The sequence below is a fragment of the Eurytemora carolleeae genome, unplaced genomic scaffold (assembly GCF_000591075.1).
Source record: "Eurytemora carolleeae unplaced genomic scaffold, Eaff_2.0 scaffold671, whole genome shotgun sequence".
NCBI classification, from domain to species: Eukaryota; Metazoa; Arthropoda; class Copepoda; order Calanoida; family Temoridae; genus Eurytemora; species Eurytemora carolleeae.
The window spans coordinates 36,475-56,988 of NW_019396560.1; the positions used below are offsets into that span (position 1 = coordinate 36,475).

At 32.2% G+C, this 20,514-nt stretch overlaps 1 protein-coding gene across 1 annotated transcript in view; it reads right to left on the minus strand.

Annotated features, from left to right (window-relative positions):
• The window catches only part of LOC111705515 (copper-transporting ATPase 1), a 46,386-nt gene that overhangs the window by 13,495 nt on the left and 12,377 nt on the right, over positions 1-20,514 (minus strand). The window contains exons 16-33 of the mRNA XM_023478094.1: positions 20,276-20,385; positions 19,310-19,371; positions 18,273-18,340; positions 16,447-16,692; positions 13,685-13,769; positions 12,258-12,307; positions 11,709-11,796; positions 11,085-11,166; positions 10,552-10,605; positions 9,146-9,259; positions 8,738-8,862; positions 6,801-6,890; positions 5,445-5,526; positions 4,899-4,977; positions 3,903-3,947; positions 3,429-3,506; positions 1,612-1,714; positions 741-877 (exon numbers count right to left, since the gene is read on the minus strand). Coding sequence (XP_023333862.1) covers positions 741-877; positions 1,612-1,714; positions 3,429-3,506; positions 3,903-3,947; positions 4,899-4,977; positions 5,445-5,526; positions 6,801-6,890; positions 8,738-8,862; positions 9,146-9,259; positions 10,552-10,605; positions 11,085-11,166; positions 11,709-11,796; positions 12,258-12,307; positions 13,685-13,769; positions 16,447-16,692; positions 18,273-18,340; positions 19,310-19,371; positions 20,276-20,385 — 1,698 coding nt within the window. The remainder of the gene's footprint in view (positions 1-740; positions 878-1,611; positions 1,715-3,428; positions 3,507-3,902; positions 3,948-4,898; positions 4,978-5,444; positions 5,527-6,800; positions 6,891-8,737; positions 8,863-9,145; positions 9,260-10,551; positions 10,606-11,084; positions 11,167-11,708; positions 11,797-12,257; positions 12,308-13,684; positions 13,770-16,446; positions 16,693-18,272; positions 18,341-19,309; positions 19,372-20,275; positions 20,386-20,514) is intronic.

A 20,514-nucleotide genomic window follows, 5' to 3' on the forward strand; every position in this document is an offset into this window, starting at 1 on the left:
TCCTCCAGGCTGCAGAAATGAAAAGTAAAACAAAATATTAAAAGATGCATAATATGTTCAAAATAAATATTCTTCCGATTCCTCAGTAATTTTAGGTGACATGTCATTTAAAAAGGGGCATGTCGGATTCCCATCGGTTGGTCGTCCTTAAAACCAGAATCTGTGCAATAATGCCAGGTTTTCTAGCTTTTAAAGTCATTTTTAAAGAGAAAAAGAAGAAAATGAGAAGAAAAAAAAACAGTTTTAAACAAAAAATGGATATCTAATTCATGCATGATGAGACGAAGCTTTTAGTTTGAAGGGTATCGTTGTGAATTGCACGTGCCACTCTATAAATGGAGAGTCACTAGACATTATGACAATAGTCCCTTAGATAGAGGATTAAATTATTTAATAGTCCCTTTAAAATGATATTTCATGAACATTAATAATATTTCAATTTCCTAAATTCGGATAATAATAAGACATAAGACATATTTAGGCTGGCTGGCTTGAAATTGGTCACGAAATAGGTATTAAATCTATTCTCTGGCCCTACTTCGTGTCACCGTTAACCAGGGGTCCTCCCAGGTTAACCAGTGGCAGGTCAGGTTGAAAGAAAATGTTAGATTTTAAAAAATTGGCAAAAATTTTAACCTTAAAGTTTAAAGGATACGACGGATTATCGCCATTTCAAACAAAAGTTTCGACCTTAGATTCATATTGTTCAAGTCAAAGATATTTTTAAATGATTTTGTTACCTCAATAAAATTTCGTTCCATCCACTCCCTGTTCCCCACCAGGACCTTGTAGTAGTCCTCCTCCTTCCTTGTCTTGTCCTTTTCATTCTCCTCCTTCTTTTCCCTCTCCAGAGGGAAGAGGTTTATCAAGATTTCCTCTATGAACAAGGTTATATAATTTAAAACCGTTGTAAAATGCTTTGTGTTAGTTATTTAATTTCTAAAATCCCTAGTATATTTATCTTTGAAACTTGATTGTGTAAACCTTAGATATTTCAAATTTATATTATTTGATCTGACAGAATTCTTGATTGAAATATCTAAGAACTACGACTTCTTGATTGAAATATCTAAGAACTACGACATCGGTTTGCAAAGATATAGGAATTAGAAAGTCCGAGTTTGTGGTTAAGACTCAATTCCTTGACAGAAAAGTAAAGGACTATAGCTTAATTTCAAGAATCACAACATGAAACTCTTCTTATCCCGTTATCTGATCAAAAATGTGGAAGGGTTTCTAGTTTTTTATCTTAGAAAGTTTTTAATCCTGACAATTTCCTTCAAAGTTTCTGATCCACACATTGGCAGGTTATTTTGTTGAGAAACCATAATTAAAAATAATAAACTTTCAAGGACAAAATGCTTGACATTTCATGCATTATTGAGCAGACAAAGCTCTTTAGAGAACAGTTGTGAATCGGACATGCCACTCGATAAAATAAGAACACTTCAAGTTTTCCTTGTTCTCATTAGAAAAACAAAATTTTTGAAAAAATTATTAGACAAGACAATTTAAACCTCTAAACTTAAAATTATGATAAAAATTAACAGTTTAGAAAATTAGAAAAATTTAAGTTTTGCTTTATCAACATCAAGTAAGTTTTAAGCTTACCTTGCTCATTGAAAATCTTAGGAAGCATATGAGTGGATACACTAGCTCCTGCTAAATCAATATCCTCTTCACCCTTCCTTCTCATATTCACATAGTTGATAACCTAAACAAAGGAGTGGATACACTAGCCCTAGCTAGATCAATATCCTCTCCACCCTTCCTCCTCATTTTCACATAGTTGATAACCTAAACATAGGAGTGGATACACTAGCTCCAGCTAGATCAATACCCTCTTCACCCTTCCTCCTCATATTTACATAGTTGATAACCTAAACATAGGAGTGGATATACTAGCTCTAGCTAGATCAATATCCTCCTAATCCTTCCTTCTCATATTCACATAGTTGATAACCTAAACATAGGAATGGATACACTAGCTCCTGCTAGATCAATATTCTCCTAATCCTTCCTTCTCATATTTACAAAGTTGATAACATATAATTTTAGTCATTTCCAAATATTTATACTGTACAGTGTACAAAGCATAAAATTGTGGAATATTAAGACGACATTTCAGGTCCTTTCAGTACATTTGATGTTACATAACAAATAGTTTTACTAGAAGCTTCAAAATGAAAATTAATTGTTAAGTGGGTTGTTCATTGCAGACTATTAAAAATCATAAATTTTGTCTAAAACTTGTCTTTCTAAATTCCAAAGTTTTCTGGTTCTCGCTGTATTAAAAATATTGAACTGTTTTTAACAAAGAAAATTACTCATATTGTTTTTTAAATCTTTAGAAACCCTGAATAACTAGATTTTTGTTAAACAAAGAGAAGAATGAACCTCCTTGCCATGAAGATACAGAAAATTAACACGCTTTTTTTTCAGAAATTAGGTTAGCTGGATAATCGATATTGTAAACCAGAATTTGGCAGTTCTTAAATCTGAATTCCTATTTGATGAAGAGAGTAGCTTTGTTCTCTCACATCACAGCACACACTCTTTTGTTCCTTGCATCCGTTGACGTAGGCTACCATCATAATTTACTTGAAATTCTATTGTTTTCTGGTGAAAAGAACATGAAAGATCATTATCCAGTTTGGAATTATAATGAGGAGCCGGGATTGTTCATTAAATATCTCCCATTACGTAGACACAAACTCCATTGTTCTTTGCCTTCTTTAGCATCCATTGAGCTGTACAATAGAAAATTTGAAGAACACCTCTATTGGTGTGTCAACTGAAAAGAACAAATTGTTCTTAAAATTCGTTCTTTCGGAGATTTTGAATAATCCATATTTGGTAGAGGGGGGGGGGGCAAGTCATTAGAGCAGATATATCGCATAGTTCTAGAATATTAGGCAGTTGATCCTGTCGTAGCTGGTTCAACTAACTCTCTGAGCTTTAAAAGATTAGAACCATGCACATTTTGCTATGTGCGTGCACTTAACTCAATTTTAGGTTTTTTTGCTTGGAAATTCAGGCAATTCAGGAAATTCAGGCAATTCAGGGTAATTGAAGATATAACACCAACATTGGATTAATCTATGGAGTTCTTTTTCAAAACAAAAACATTTAAGAAATCGTAGAAATTTTGTATAAGTAAGATATTTGGTAACAAAAAAATCAAAGCCTTACGTTAATAAAGATGTGGCAACAAAACACAAAATAAACTTGATGAAGCCTAAAAGCTACAGTTGTTTGGTTTTAACCCTGATTTCTAAAAAAAAATGATTTTTTCAAAAAGGGATTTCTAATTTTTGGTGTCACTTTTTTTACCCTATCAAAGATGCCTGAATTGACAGAACTAAAATAACAAGCAAGTGCAGAGTAAGAACAGAGTGTATGGAAGGTTTGTTTCTAATTATCTCTACCTGGGTTTTAAGTTTCCCCTCTGCCACTAGGCTGTCAATATTTCCAATCTTAGCACTCAGACCACAACCAGGAGAAGCCTGAATATAACTGGGGATAACAGAAAACAATGCAGAAATATGTGGAAAAAGAAGTATTTAGCTTAAAGGGACTGTACAGTCAGTTACCCTCCAATTTTAGAGCGGCATGTTTGATTGACAACGGTGCCCTTATCACTTTTTATCAAGGAATAATAATAAATCCTTGTTTTTTAGCAGAAAATTATTAATTCAGTAGTGGGGTCTTTGTAATAGTTAATTGAGCTGTAGAGCAAATGATGCAAATTGTGAGAATTTTAACACTTTTCACCCTAATCCTTCTGGGGGACACACCCCTCCCCCCCCCCCATCCTCCAGTACGGATCAGACAAAGCTTTTAAAGGTTCCGTTTTGAATCGGGCATTTGTGGACTTTTGTGGCATATTATAGAAATTTTACCTGAAAATCTAAAACCTTTCCAGTCTTCTTCGTGTTCAGGGATTCCTAAACCAAGATAAAAAATATTCAAAAATTTATTGAGTTGAATAACGAAGACTGGAACTTTAAAAACTTATATTCACATTTGTCTAGGTTTGACGTAATGTCGCATAAAGGAGGAAATAATTAGAAGCTTCACACAGTTTTTATTTTAAATTATAATAGGATATTAAATACAGGGTTTATAAGTACAATTCTATAATGCGCCTCTGCTTGTCCGCACCATTTTATCAGATATGTTAACAAAAAGATTATCAAGTACATAAGGTATATGTAATTACATTCAGTACAGCTCACTTTAGTATGCCGAGTCCATTAGCGCCTGATCCAATCAGGGTTCAGCCATGTGTTTGGTGTATATTCTGAACCAATAGTAATTGCATGGCGGTAACATCTATCTTTATATCTAACTCATTATCAAATTAGAGATATCGGCGCTATGACAGTAAATGGAAATATTGACTTCTACTGAAACTATAGTGAGCTGTGTTAAACATTGTAGTGATAATTCAACTTTCAGTGTCATGACAAAACATTTTTAAAAAAGTGTTTATGTTTTCAGTGAAATTACAATTAGAGAATTTACATGTAATATTTCTTTTTCTTGTTAAATACGGTTTTAACTAATGTCCTCTATACTGTAAGACGGGTTTACTCTCGTTGAATACATGCATAATTTCCTTTCAAGTTGTATTCACACCTATTGTACATGATAACCTTTTAGGATATTAAAAAAATACACTTTATCGTCTTTATTGACAAAAAAAAAGGTTTTCACTCATGCAGAAAGAAAAACTCGGAGTTGGAAAACTAATTTTGATATATTTTTTTATCTTCAACAGTCCTGGAAGAATGGTAGTATTGATAAAAAATTTTTTTTTTTAAATTAAAAAAATTATATTTATAAATTAAGAAAGGATGAATCATAGTTTTAATCAAATACTGATAAAGCTGAACCTGAACAAATTTCACAATGGCTGTAGCAAGAGGATGCTCTGATGATCCTTCAGCAGTTCCCAACAGAGATAATACAAGACTGGACAAACATAAACCAATCAGATTATAATAATGTACACAAACAGAAATAATACAAGACTGGACAAACATGAACCTATCAGATTATAATAATGTACACAAACAGAGATAATACAAGACTGGACAAACGTATCAGATTATAATAATGTACACAAACAGAGATACTACAAGACTGGACAAACATAAACCAATCAGATTATAATTATGTACACAAACAGAGATAATACAAGTCTAGACAAACATAAACCAATCAGATTATAATAATGTACACAAACAGAGATAATACAAGACTGGACAAACATAAACCAATCAGTTTATAAAAAAGTTAGAACTGGTTAGAACAATAGAGGTTCCACATTCCAATCTCGAAGTCAAGACTGGAGTTGTAGATTTGTAATGAATCTATCTAAATTTTAATGATTAATTTTTTATCAATTATTTTAAATTTTAACGATGATGGTTTTGTTCCTGATTGAAGCAGCAGGGTCAGGTAGAAGGTCACGTAGCAGAACCAGTTTAGCTACCGTCGGAACTCCGTGAGTTATGGTTCCTAAAAAACTCAAATGTTTAAAAATGAAACCCCTCAAATAAAAAGATATTTTAAATTGTGCGAGGCTGCCGGGAAAACATGTCTGAAGTCCACAAAATACGTAGTTCTGTCACTTGATTGTCGTAATTTGAAATGATGGAAACTCTTTTACTCGATTTCTTTCAAATGAATCAGCGAATCAAAAAAAATACTATTAATAGGGGAACAGAATTCATAGTAAACAATTTAAATATAGACAAGGACATGATAAAAGATAAATTAAGAAAAAGAATGTATTCCATAACAGGGGTCTATACACAATATTTCTTATTTTCCACCTCTCAGCCTCCTCCCCTTATTTTTTTTTGTAATATTCATTGTGATAAACTCGGACTCTTATTTTTTATTTGCATTATTTCCTCCACGCTGGAATTTAAATATTTATTTTCACTTTAAAACTTGGAAAGAAGCTAATTTTGTTCAATTTCATGAAAAAGTTTAGATCTAATTTAAGTTTTTTTTTAACTTTAAATTAAGGGATGTGGCCTCAAGCTCACGCATACAAAAATCTAATTTAATTAGCGAAGTAAAATTACTTATTTACGACTAAAGCGTGGGTTTAAATAGTTTGTAACGTGAGTGGTTTGAATGTTTTCTTTGGTTTAAGGTTGGTTTGGAGGAGAAAATATTTTTTTTAAGGGGGTGACCGGCAATGTATGATAGTTGAACTATGAATGTAGTATTGTGGAGAATTTTTTTAGATACCATTTGAGACCTAGGAGACGTTTTTACAATGCATATTTGATCAGCAAGAGCTCATTTTAATCTTTGAAAATCCTCATAGATTGTTCATTTTTGAGGATAATTTTGAGAATCGGGTTTTTAAAAATTATTAAATAACGACGACAAAAGATAAGTAAAATTATACATTAAACTAGTTAGTTATTTGGGAACAGGTAAGTAATCTTCCTCAGTTACTGATGTCTCATTGTTCACAAACATTTTCTGTAGATTTCCTGGAATCTTTATTGAAAATACATTTGATAAAATTTCAGAAATGTGCAAACAAATTCTTAAAGAATAAAAAGTTTAATATAATGATGAAAAATTAAGAAATGATTCTAACATTGATTTATCGAGAAAATTTTAATTGTGATATATGTTCCTAAACATCTAATTAGTTTACTGCACTTAAATCTCCCCCCCCCCCCCACTCTAAGTGAATATATATTAAATCAGGAATATCTTTAATTATATCTCTATATATTTTGTAAAAATTGAATATTGCGACTCACCAGTTTTGTCAAAAACGACGGCGTTTACTTTATGCGCATTTTCCAGTGGTTCCGCGCCTTTGATCAGGATTCCGTTGATGGCTCCAACTCCTGGGACCAGACAAAGGATATAGATTATAGGTATTTGTAAAAAATCATAAACCAAAATATCATTTTTCTCGAACTTCAGTTTTTGGAAATTAGTTTACAATATCAGCTTTAGAACTAGATGGTTATTCAAAAAATGTTTGTTTATAAAGATGAACAGAATTGCCAGAAACTAAAAGTGAGAAAAATATGAAAGATGTTTTATATGGACGTGCAATATATTGAAATAGGGATTAAAAAATACATGTTTTGAGTTAAAATCTTCTTCTTTTTTATGGAAAAAAACGTAAAAAAATCACAAAGCATTAAAAAAATTCTTTTGGATGTAAAATCTTTTGAAGCTTTGGTCGCAAGTGGTCCTATCAAAATACAAGTTGAGAGCTATCAACAACAGCGAAGTATCAACAACAACCATGTGGAGAAAAATTCCCGTTTCAGTTGTTGTTGTTGTTGTCATTAAGGACTTCAAAATGTTGTTGTTTTTGACCAAAATACATAACAAAAACACGTGTAAATTCTTCTCAATCAAAATGGCAGCGATTTGAAGCAACCCATATTTTCGTTGAATTCTAAAATTTTATACTGGTTTTATGAGACTCATTAAGGACTTTGTAATAGAATAAACATTAATGGGCGACTTCAAAATGACATAACTTTTCATATGAAAAAATAAAAATATTAAAAAAATGTAAGTTCATTTTTCCTTTTTGCTCACCCCTATCCCAGTGTCAGATGGTTTGTGTTATAATATTATGAAAATTGAAAATATTCTCATAACTCTCAAGTGAAAAGCACGTCTAATATTCATTACAAAAACATATTATGTTGGGGGAAATGTTTTTCTTGAACTTCAGGTCCATCTCTTACGAAAATACATTACAATATCATCAAAGTATTCAACTAGAAAGCCTTCAAAATATGATAACACCAAAATATTTTCTAATTTTAAGAAGAACTTAACAATATTATAAAAATAATATGATCTTATAAATTTTCAATATAACTCTTCTCAATATCATAATATTATGTTCTGAGTCCATTTATTTGAACTTTTGATGAATCTTCTCTGACCCCGGCCCATTTATACCTTGAAAATCCCTGTTTTAACCCCATTTATACCTTGGAAATCCCTGTTTTAACCCCATTTATACCTTGGGGGAACCCTGTTCTGATCCCATTTATACCTTAAGGGAACCCTGTACCCTGTTCTGATCACATTTATACCTTAAGGGAACCCTGTTCTGATTCCATTTATACCTTAAGGGAACCCCGTTCTAAACCAACTTAAACATTGGGGAATCCTGTACTGACAAAATTTATTCCTTGGGGGAACCATGCTCTGACCTTATTTGGGTCATTCTTTATCATGGAATTCAATGTCATGGATTTTCTTTAAATTTTGCACACAGCTAGTATGAGAAAACAGTAAATACAAAATTTCAGGCTCCTTTGACCTCTGGTTACTGAGTTATAGCCTCCTAAAGTTCAGGCCTTGAGGTAATTTTCGGCCTGACCTCGCATGCTTTCATTAGTTGTAACTTTTTTCTTAATTAACGCCATAAATTTTAATTTTAATTTTTTTTACTTATTGCATATATTCAGAAATTGTATTTATATTTTTTGACCAGAGGTCACAGGTGCCTGAAATATTAGATTTAATGTTTTCTCATCATATGTCAGCTATGTACAAAGAAAATTCATGAAATTGATCTCCATGATCACCAAGACTGAGTTCATGAAAAATGACCCATTTATACCTTTGGGTAACCCTGTTCTAGAAAAGTACATGCGAAGCAGTTTGCTTTGAAAAGCTAAAAAAATATCAAATCTTTTTTATTTATCCTTTGTCCCTGTTCCAACCATGACAGCTGTAGGAGTCGCGAGCCCGAGCGCGCAGGGACAAGCGATGGCAAGAACTGAGAGCGCCATTCTGAACGCAAACTGCCACGTGATTTCTTCAGGACTAAATCCCTCCCTAGAAAAAAATATGTACTTGTAAATAACTAGCTTTAAAACCCAGCTTTGTCTGGAAAGCAAATTTTTCATGTAAAAGTCAACCCACTCAACATTTGAAAGAGGCAAACTTTGGGAGGAGTTTATTAGACTAACAAAGATTACTACTTTATATATTTAGATTAATGAAGGGCTCCCTTCCGTTTAACTAAAAAATCAAAGTTATACAAATGAAATCAAAATAAAAAATGGTACGTACTGGAAATCAACATTTACCCCCCCCCCCCCTTTATAATCCCCCATACCTCTCCATAGTAGATACTGGAAGATACTGGTTATTAACATAACCAATAAGGACCCAAGAGAGGAGTGTAAGCAGGCTGCATCCAACCACCAAGGGTACAAAGTATCCCGCAATCCTGATTAGAATACAAATAAGAAAACATTGTTTAAGGATCACAACTAATCCTATCTTACCGCTCAAAGATATTCATAAGATTCGAATACTCTTTAAACGGTGAAATTTTTACTAAAAACCGGTTTTGCGCTGTATTTCGTAGATTGGACATATAAAAGTTCAGATTATTCTGGGCCTCAGGAACATTTTTGAGCCATATGATACTTTGTTGTATTCCTAATCCCAAACCAGGGGCAATATAAGTATTTATAAAGTAGTTAAACAATCTCTTATAATAAATCTTTCTTCTCACATTTCAAACCACGTAGTGAACTTACTAAATCAAGAATGAGATATATTATAGATTCTAATAGATACTTATTTATTTTACATTTGAAGTTTAAACGTTAAGTTGTTTATGAGTATGATTCATACCATAAGGAAAATGTTAATTAAGTAGCAAAGAAAGGGTTATTTTTAATGCTTGTGAGGACAGTGAAGGAGGAAGAGAAATTTATTTCATATTAAGGTGTTCTTTAAGTAAAAATTAATTCTAAGCACCTAGTTATCCCTATTACACACATTAAACAATCATCATATGACATCTTTGTTCTGTTTCTTTGTCACAAATACAGGTTTCGTGCATCCATTCTTTAATTCTAAAGTTCTAAAACATTGCTTTACAAAGAAAGGATGTTAAAAGCAATTATTGTTGATGGTATTTTTTACCCTTAGTGTTTTTTTTCACTGTAAACAAGTATTAAAAAATATCCATGCTCGAATGATAATTGAAAGTTTGAACAGAGGACGACATTCGAGCGTTTAAAACCCTTGTCTGGGTGCACGGGGTAAAAATATTGTACAGTCATAATCAGAGAGACCCGGAATTAATTGACAGTTAATCAGGCGATATCTCTAGTAATTGTAAATGCTCAAAAAAGGTAGACCACATTTTGGAAATGGCAGGGCTGGGGCTATTTAGTGATTAGCGTTTCTTCAATCATATTTGAAAATTAGATTGTAAGTCGTAAATCTATTCCGGGTCTTTCTGATTATGACTGTAGAAAGGTAGAATGGATGTAATGTACGATACAGTCACATTAATCTCCCTTAAAAGGAATGAATCAATTACTGTTCTGTTCAATTTTGCCCTATTTGGTCTTCTTGTATACTGTACAACTTGCTCTAGCCTAGCAGCCTTCAGGTCAGTCCGGTAATTCAAATAAACCGGAGTTTTTAGTGTCCTGTACTTCCGCCATTTATGTTTGTTTTCAAACAATTTAACTACCCCCTATGAAATAAAAGATGTATTACTTGTCTGCTAGTTGCTGAATTGGAGCTTTACTAGTCTGGGCCTCTTCTACTAATCTGCACAATCAAATCATTTAAACTTTAATTGGACCAATTAAAACAACCTACCCTGGTTAGGCGGGTCCAAACTGATAAGTTAATTGTGATTGCTTTTTTGTAATACCTCATGCTTTGTAGTTGAATAAAAATATGAATTATGAATTTAAAAACTAGACATAAAATAATATTTTTAAGGGTTTATAGATGTAGTTTCAGTTGACCCTGCTCTTATAGAATGGCATGTACAATTCACAACGGTAACCTTTAAACTAAGGTCTGATCAAAATAAATAAATTAGGTACAATTAAAATGTTTTTTAAAAGGTGAGTTGCGGATTTATGCTAAAGAAAAAATGAAGAAAATCAACCGAATCTTACATTTTTCATTAATCAGATAAAAGTAAAAATGGCACTGTTTTGAATCATATATGCCAAATGAAGGTTGCTTGAAATAAAATGTTTAGTCCCTTTTTTGTAAATTATAGAATAAATAATTTCCTAACAATCTGTGAGATGGCCGTCTCCTCGCCTACGTGGGTTGCTTGGATTAAAATCATTCCGTTCTTGTTCATTGCTCCACCTTGAAAAAAAAGTTAGAAAACAAAACTGTCCGCAGAAAACCCCAACTAAGAAAAATGTTTAAAGTATTACAATGATTGTATACTGCAGTACAGTGTACAGTTGTGACAAAATAACAAAATAAAGAATTTAGAAAATTCTTCATGTTTTACAGTTTAATTTTTGCAAAATCAGATCTGATTCTAATTATAGCTAATAATAAGTTGATTATTTCCATTTGTAGCCCCCATTTGTTATCTTCGACTTTAAATTCTGTGTCAATGAATATGTTTTCTAAAATTACATCCGTCACTTCGCGAAAATTTTACATTTTTCAGGAATTTTTTTTTTTCCGACGATATTTTGATTTTTTTCACATTCCGGTTGAAAAAAAACATTTTTGCTTTTTTCGCAACATTTCGCGTTAATCTGTTTCACGAAAAAAAATTGTCGCAAAAAAAACGAAAATTCAGCAAAAAAATGCGAATTCGCAAAATTGATTTTTGCTGGAAACCCTACATGTTCTGTGTCCTAAATAAACCTTAAACAAGTTGACATACTTACCAATGACCTGCGACCCAACTGTTTTCCTAACTGGCATACTCTCACCAGTGATCAAGCTCTCATCACATGTACTTTCTCCAGAGTACACCTGGAAACATTTAAATTTACAAAATTGAAGCATTTTAAAATAATTTGGAGCTTAATCCTTCCTCTTGATGTACAAGTAATCTAATATATTTGATTTGATAAAATATTTAATTTGTTTCTGGGGTCGAAGAAAATAAAAATTTTCAAAATTTAGTGGCAATAATAAACCAAAAACTGGCCCTACACCAAACATAATTTCCAATCAAGTTTAATGACATTTACGATGAAAAGAAGGTAGTAAGATTCTAGGAAAGATTTTATTATGACTCGGATTCATTTTTGAAGCGCGAATCTGCAACAAAATTAATTCTAAGCACTGCTCTCATCCCATTAAAACAAAAATCCAAGAAGTAAAATAGTAAAGATTTGGAACTAATGGATCAATATATCATTAATCATTATCGTATCGAAAAGAAAAATCTAGAATTTGAAAAGCCCATTTTATATTATTGAGAAGCCTACCTTTCCATCCACCGGTATCTTAGATCCTGGCAGGACTTTTAGCAGATCCCCTGAACATAAACTTTTAGCAGATCCCATAAACATAAACTTTTAGCAGATCCCCTAAACATAAATTTTTAGCAGATCCCCTAAACATAAACTTTTAGCAGATCCCCTGAACATAAACTTTTAGCAGATCCCCTAAACATAAACTTTTAGCAGATCCCCTAAACATAAATTTTTAGCAGATCCCCTAACATAAACTTTTAGCAGATCCCCTAAACATAAACTTTTAGCGGATCCCCTAAACATAAGCTTTTAGAAGATCCCATAAGTCATAAACTTTTAGAAGATCTCCTAAACATAAACTTTTATCAGATCCCCTAAACGATCTTTTTTTTACGAAACAATCGTTTTTCAGTAGTCAGGACCTGTAGTGTAGAATGAATGTATATTTTTAGAATTCTCCTGACGGGGAATGATTTTCAAAAATATAATGGAAAAATGAAAAGTTGGACATTTTTACTTTTTTCATCTCCAAAATTTTATTTATTTTTCCCTCAATGTCATTACTGTTGAAATTCCTTTAAACTTTAAACTTTACACCCTTTGCCTTTTATTCTTTCCTGATTAACTTGCTTTAACTTTACCTTAAACTTTACACTCTTTACCCTTAATTTTTTCCTGGTTACATCCTTTTACCTTAAAATATTCACTCTTTACCCTTAATTCTTTCCTGGTAACATCCTTTAACCTTAAACTATACACTCTTTACCCTTAATTCTATCTTGGTAACATCCTTGTACCTTTAAGTTTAAACTATAAACTCTTTACCTTTTTTCATTTGTTTTTATCAGGAATGTGAAAACCCAATTGGGATAGGATTGAAGGTAAAGAACTGGGATAGGGTTGAAGGTAAAGAACTGGGATAGGGATGAAGGTAAAGAACTGGGATAGGGTTGAAGGTAAAGAACTGGGATAGGGTTGAAGGTGAAGAACTGGGATAGGGTTGAAGGTAAAAAACTGGGATAGGATTGAAGGTAAAGAACTAGGATAGGGTTGAAGGTAAAGAACTAGGATAGGGGTTGAAGGTAAAAAACTAGGATAGGGTTGAAGGTCAAGAACTAGGATAGGGATGAAGGTGAAGACCTGGGATAGGAATGAAGGTAAAGAACTGGGATAGGGTTGAAGGTAACGAACTGGGATAGGGTTGAAGGTGAAGAACTAGGATAGGGTTGAAGGTAAAGAACTAGGATAGGGTTGAAGGTGAAGAACTAGGACAGGGTTGAAGGTAAAGAACTGGGATAGGGTTGAAGGTAAAGAACTTTGATAGGGTTGAAGGTAAAGAACTTGGATAGGGTTGAAGGTAAAGACTAGGATAGGGTTGAAGGTAAAGAACTGGGATATGGTTGAAGATAAAGCACCGGGTTAGGGTTGAAAATAAAAACCTGTGTTAACAAGATCTGCATTGATAAGTTTCTCTGCTTCTATTTCTCCCTCTGTGCCCAGGGTTACCAGGATTGCTTCAGTAGCCTAGATATAAGAAATCTCAAGATAATATAAAGCACAGCGTCGAAATATATGTGTCCCAGAAACATGAGAGAAACCGTCAAAAAAAAATAAGAAAAAATATCAAAATGGCACACCTCAATTTGTCTACAAAATTGGATGCATTAAAAGTTGTCTCTTAAGGTAAGAAGAGCTTTATATAAAATCTAAAAAAATTCGCTTTTTAGGAAAATGTTGTAGGCAAATAGTATCACAAAGTGGGAAAAGTCGTAGGCAAATAATATCACTAAGTGGGTAAAGGCGTAGGCAAATAATATCACTAAGTGGGTAAAGGCGTAGGCAAATAATATCACTAAGTGGGTAAAGGCGTAGGCAAATAATATCACTAAGTGGGTAAAGGCGTAGGCAAATAATATCACTAAGTGGGTAAAGGCGTAGGCAAATAATATCACTAAGTGGGTAAAGGCGTAGGCAAATAATATCACTAAGTGGGAAAAGGCGTAGGCAAATAATATCACTAAGTGGGAAAAGGCGTAGGCAAATAATATCACTAAGTGGGAAAAGATGTAGTAAAATAATATCACTAAGTGGGAAAAGTCGTAAGAAATAATATCACTAAGTGGGAAAAGGCGTAGGCAAATAATATCACTATGTGGGAAAAGTCGTAAGAAATAATATCACTAAGTGGGTAAAGGCGTAGGCAAATAATATCACTAAGTGGGAAAAGTCGTAGGAAATAATACCACTAAGTGGGTAAAGGCGTTGGCAAAAAATATCACTAAGTGGGAAAAGTCGTAGGAAATAATATCACTAAGTGGGTAAAGGCGTTGGCAAAAAATATCACTAAGTGGGTAAAGGCGTAGGCAAATAATATCACTAAGTAGGAAAAGGCGTAGGCAAATAATATCACTAAGTTTGTAAAGTTGTAGGAAATAATATCACTTAGTGGGAAAAGGGGTAGGCAAATAATATCACAAAGTGGGTAAAGGCGTAGGCAAATAATATCAAAAAGTGGGAAAAGTCGTAGGAAATAATATCACTTAATTTCCCGGTATTTAAATAAGAATATCAACGAAATATTTGATCAAACAAAGGTTTATAGGGTATTATTGTAAATCCGACAAATCATTCTATAAATGGAAGGTCACTTGAAATTTGGCTTACAGCCCCTTTAATCCTTATTTTGTGATGTTTTTACAATATATGATAAGTCATTTTATAGTTATTGAGAGATTGTGAACAACTTGTTTAAAATTCAAGAGATGTCTGTCTTCAGGAATTCTCTAATCATGGTTTACACATCCTGAGAAAAACTAATCAACTAAGGTTTAAGTGCTTAGGATCCGGTTTTGAATCCGGATACGTTGGATCTGCATGCAACATTTTGGCTTCCCGGAGCCGCAAAAATATACGAATCCTTCAAAATATCCATCAAAAACTGCAGAACAAAAAAACTTTTTATCTCAAACACAAAATCCGAACTAATGAAAAAAGAGAGACTATAAAAATTTTCTTATCACTGAATGGTTCATATAGTTTTAGAATATAAATAAGCGTAAAAAAGGAAGAAAAATAATTAGAAAATTCTTCTTTTGTTCAAAAAATCAGAAAATATTTAAGATATTTTCATGACCTAGATCCGAATCCGGATCCATTTTTTCCAGTGCATATCCGGATCTTTATCAAATTAAATGGATCTTAGGCACTGCTAAGGGTTAAAGGTAACCCAGCTTCCTGAGGTTAAGATTAAATAGCATTAGACCAGGAATCTCTATCTTGAATTTATTGTTTATCAAAATTTGATATTTTTCAAGATCTCTAATTACCTCTTACAAATAAGACCGATAATTTTAGATCAGGCTCTTGAAAGAGAAATATTAGAATACAAGAGATAGAAATTAAATAACAAATATGAATTAGTTGAACTAAAAATTCTTAAATATTTTCTTAGTTTGAAACAAGTTCAAATTGCTAACTTATGTTTAACTAACTGAAGTGCCCGGCGTAGCCCGTGGATAAAAGAGAAAATTTTTGAAAAAAAATCAAATTTTTTTAGCCTATGAGAATATCTACTTTGAAAACCACAATATCTATTACCTTTTTATTAAATTAAAAAAACGGTCATAAAAGATTGAAAATCACTGTTTAAATTTTATGGAAAACTCCAACAATAACCCAATGACGGTTTCAAAAATCTTAATTTCTTGAATATCTTTTTTTCTTGAGTATAAAGGTTTCTGCGAAAAATCCAAATCATCAAGCAAAGAATCTAATGATGTCAAAAAAAAGATACTCATTTTGGGCCAATTTTCTTTCATTTAACTTATAAACTAAACATTTACAAGATAAAAAAAATCGTTTCCAGCCATTTAAAAATTAGGTTTTGGGGCAAAAGAAAAACCAAACTATCACCGACCGCAATAACTGATGGACAAAGGCAACTCCAATTACGTCCGCGTGTAAAATATGGAATTTTAACTAGATGGACAAAAAGACAAACATACAGACTTAAAAACTGAGACTTACTTTGAATCAACACTAAGAAAATCGTTGTTAAAGGACTTGAAACTATCTTATAATGCACCAAATGCAAACATATTTCTATTCCATGATTTAAAATTTAAATCTTACAAAAACGTGCGAACTATAAAGTTTGTTTTCTAAGATGATGTAAATTTTTCAAATTTTTGAGGAAGGATACCTTAAGTTGTAAAAGTTTTGAGAGTGCATCTGATGTTTTAGATTTAGCAATATGTTCCAACCATCTACCCAGGGAGATGAACAGGAACAGCATGGGCGGGGTGTCAAAGAAGGTCATCGGTGAGGCGTTCTCCTGCATTATCATGCTCGCTAGCACCACCCCACAGCTGTATGTATATGCAATAGTGGTTGCTAGAACCACCAACACATCCATATTCGTGGTTCCGTGCTTAATAGCGGCCCAAGCCTATCAATACAATTCAATCTTCAAATTTGAAGTAATAAAAGGGATTGTTTGCTTTCATCAAATTTTAGGGTCACACATCTGAGACCCAGAATTTTCAATGATTTTTGTAAAATGTTCATTGAAAACCGATTATTTAGTGAATTTAGCGCATTTTTTTCTTTAAAATGTTCATTGAAGTTCGATTTTATATTTAATTAAGATTTCTATGTTCTATAAAGTATAAAAAATAGACATATATGTATTAAAAACTAATACTAAGAACGACTTATCTCTGGAAATAATTGAATATCTTTTCGATTCAAGTCAATGTCTTTAGCAATGTCAGATTCACAATGGTATCCTTGAAACCTTTATTTGATCAATAATGTGGAAGATATTGTCGTTTTTCTGGGTTTATAAATGCTCAAGTCACTTTTGTAAAAAAAAACCATCAGTTTTCAAAAATATAAACATTGATATATAATTTACACTTGATCAAACAAAGCTTTAAGGGTACCGTTGTGAAACAGGCATTGCCATATTTGTATGGAGGATCACTTGAAATTACACAAACAGTCCCTTTAAGTCAGTGACATAAAGATTCATTCATCTAGTGATAGATTGCCGCAATAAATTTGTCCATAAAATTTTACAATTATATAAAACCAATATTTAGAAATATTTTAGATAAGTGCTCTTAAGCTCAGTTTATAACTACAATTTAGTAAACATAAACCTCAATTTTAGGAATCATATCTTCTTAGGCTCTTAAAGGGACTGTAAAGGAAAAATGATAGGGGGTATAGACTACCTAAGAACTTTAGGAGTAGATCGAGACCTATAAGAGTTCTATCTGATGTTCCTGTCTAAGAAATTGATAAAAAAAAAAAACTGTGTCATACCAAGTGATACAGACGAAGAAACGTGACTGCCATTGGTGGGATACGGGCATATTAATTATATTATTAATTTTATCTTTTAAAAATAAAAAAAAATTAAATTCAAAAAATGATAGGAGCAATCCTGAGTTTTTCAGGCCTCTCTGAGATATCGTCGTTTTCAGATTGCGTATTTGCTGAATATGATCTGTTTAGAACTTAGAGTATAAAACCAAATCTTATAAATATAAGTTTTGGAATAACTTTGACACTTTGACACATTTTTATATCAATTTCTCGGGACAGAAAAATCAGATAGAATTGCTATAGGTCTCTTTCAACTCCTGAAGTTCTCAAGTTTCAGTCTATACTCCCAATCATTTTTTCCTTTAAAGTCTCTTTAAACGCATTTTTAGTATGTTCTTATTTTGGTTGGTTCCAGTGCTTAGGGTACCATTCCATTTTAATGCGGATCCGTCATAAAAAATGTAACAAATTGTTAAGAACTATTGATTATATCAGCAAAAAAGGTTTATTTTATTTTCAACCTTTCCATCAATTAAGTCCAGTCTCTTTTCTTGTTTTGTTTGTCCATTCAACAATGACTATTAATATTATGAGATGTTTTACAAAAAAAAATTATAATTTTTCTTTTTTAAGAAATTGTAAAAATGAGTAGTGAGGAAAATACATGCTTTAGAAGAGATTTGATTTAATTTGTTCCTGAATATAGAAGTGTCGACCACCAATAAACTGAACTGGGGTAGAGAGTAGAAACTGTAAAGCATTCTCTAAAATTCAAGACAATATTAATATATTTGCAACAACAAAAATGATTATAAAAAAGTGAAATTCTTAAAGAAGCGGAATTCGAGAGAAGACTAGAAAGTCGTCTTTGACCTTTGAAAAAGTTCACGGAATTAATTTTATCTTAAAACAATTATCACAACATGAGCAGTCCTGCCATTTCCAAAATTTGGTCTACCATTTTTGTGTTTTCATGGAAGACAAAAATTATCTCGTTAAGACCTAGACAATTTTGGTTTCCTTTTATAAATTGACATTTTTACAAGCTTCTTAATATCTGCAGTAGTTTTTAAAGCACGAAAATAACATAACCATAACAATAACTACAATAAAACCATAACAATAACTATGATAAAACCATAAAGTAATAACAAAAAAAATATCAATCAGTTGTCTAATCAAATTAGATTGACTAGAACTGAAAAGATTGAGCCTACTGGAAACCTGAATTCTAGGAAATCTTGAATTAAATTGATATTGTTTAGTTCAGACAAAAGCTTTAATATTTACAGCAATTCTTTCTAATAAAGAGAATAAGAGAAATATTGGCAATTTAGAAAAGAAAATCTTATTGTGACCTCTGATCTAGTGTTGGGGATTCAGCTCCAGCTCCTTTTGTTTTTCATCACTTTTAAGATTTTTTTTAATTTTTAAAGGTTCCGCAACATATTGAAAAGTGTTACAAAAGTCAAAACTGTTTATTCTTAACATTCGCTTTGATTACACTATTTGTAAGGACGTATTAAAAACCATTTAGAAACCCCATCTTTTTTTTGGTTTACTTTTCAGTTAAGTTTTGCAAATATCTTCTCTTAGGGTTAAAATTTCGCAAAGTGTAAAAAAGGAAATGTTCAGAATTACCACTTTTTAAATTTGCATTTTTTCAAAATTTGTGGAACCTTTAGTCTGTAAAAAAACGAAATTATATGTCCAAAACTACAGGTCTAGCTTACCTAATGAAAGGCCAGGAATAAGGCAGCAGAGGTCTGCATGCAAATGTTCGTCAGAGCTCATTCTGACAAAAATACTTGTTGATTAACCTTTCATTTATTCTTCCTTTCATTAATTGTTCCTCTTTATTCATCTTTTCATTCTTTTATTTCTTTATCCTTTCCTTCATTTTTCGTTCTTCCTTTCAGTCTTCCTTTCAATCTTCCTTCATTTCTTCCTTTTATTAATTTTTCCTTTCATCCTACCTTTACTTCTATTCATTCATCTTTTCATTCTTCCTTTCATTCTTCCTTTCATTCTCCCTTTCGTTCTTCCGTTCATTCTTCCTTTCATTCTTCCTTTCGTTCTTCCTTTCGTTCTTCCTTTCATTCTTCCTTTCATTCTTCTTTTCATTCTTCCTTTCATTCTTCCTTTCGTTTTTCATTTTATTCTTCTTTTCATTCTTCCTTTCATTCTTCCTTTCGTTCTTCCTTTCGTTCTTCCTTTCGTTCTTCCTTTCGTTCTTCCTTTCGTTCTTATCTGCGTACATATTGAAACCGGTTCTCTCTGGGCGGAATTTGTAAACAAGAATAGAAGCATCAGTGTTTGTTTAGTATCAAGGAGGATAAAAGCATTGAATTTTGAAAATTTTGATAACTCGCATAATAGTTTCCTATGACCAGAATATTTCATGGATTTTTATGTGAAAGATGGATCCCATGCCAGGCTGTGACATGAGATCCATCTTGTGTTTACATTACCGCCCAGAGACAGTACACTGCAGTACAAAAGATGCCAACACCTCTGAAATAACTTTCCTTGCATTATAACCTTGCAGGGGTATATGTTTTTAATTGCAAAATTAAGCATCAATTGTACACTATACAAGGATTTACTTTTTTAGATCATTTCTTGTCCTCTTATAAATAATTTATTTTCCCACTTTTTTACTGGTATGGGGGAGGAAATTTTTGTTGTAAAGGTTTCACCTCATCATGAAATACATCATTATCACCATACAAGGAACTCCGAAAATTAATGAAACAAAGAATGATGATCTCCACTTCTTGATATCTTCACTATGGTCCAGATAAGAGTTCTACAATTAGTTTCAGAGTAAAAATATGGAGATAAAATCTATAGGAATTCTTCTAATCCCCTCGGTAAATATATAATATTAGTTTCAGAGTAAAAATATGGAGATAAAATCTATAGGAATTCTTCGAAT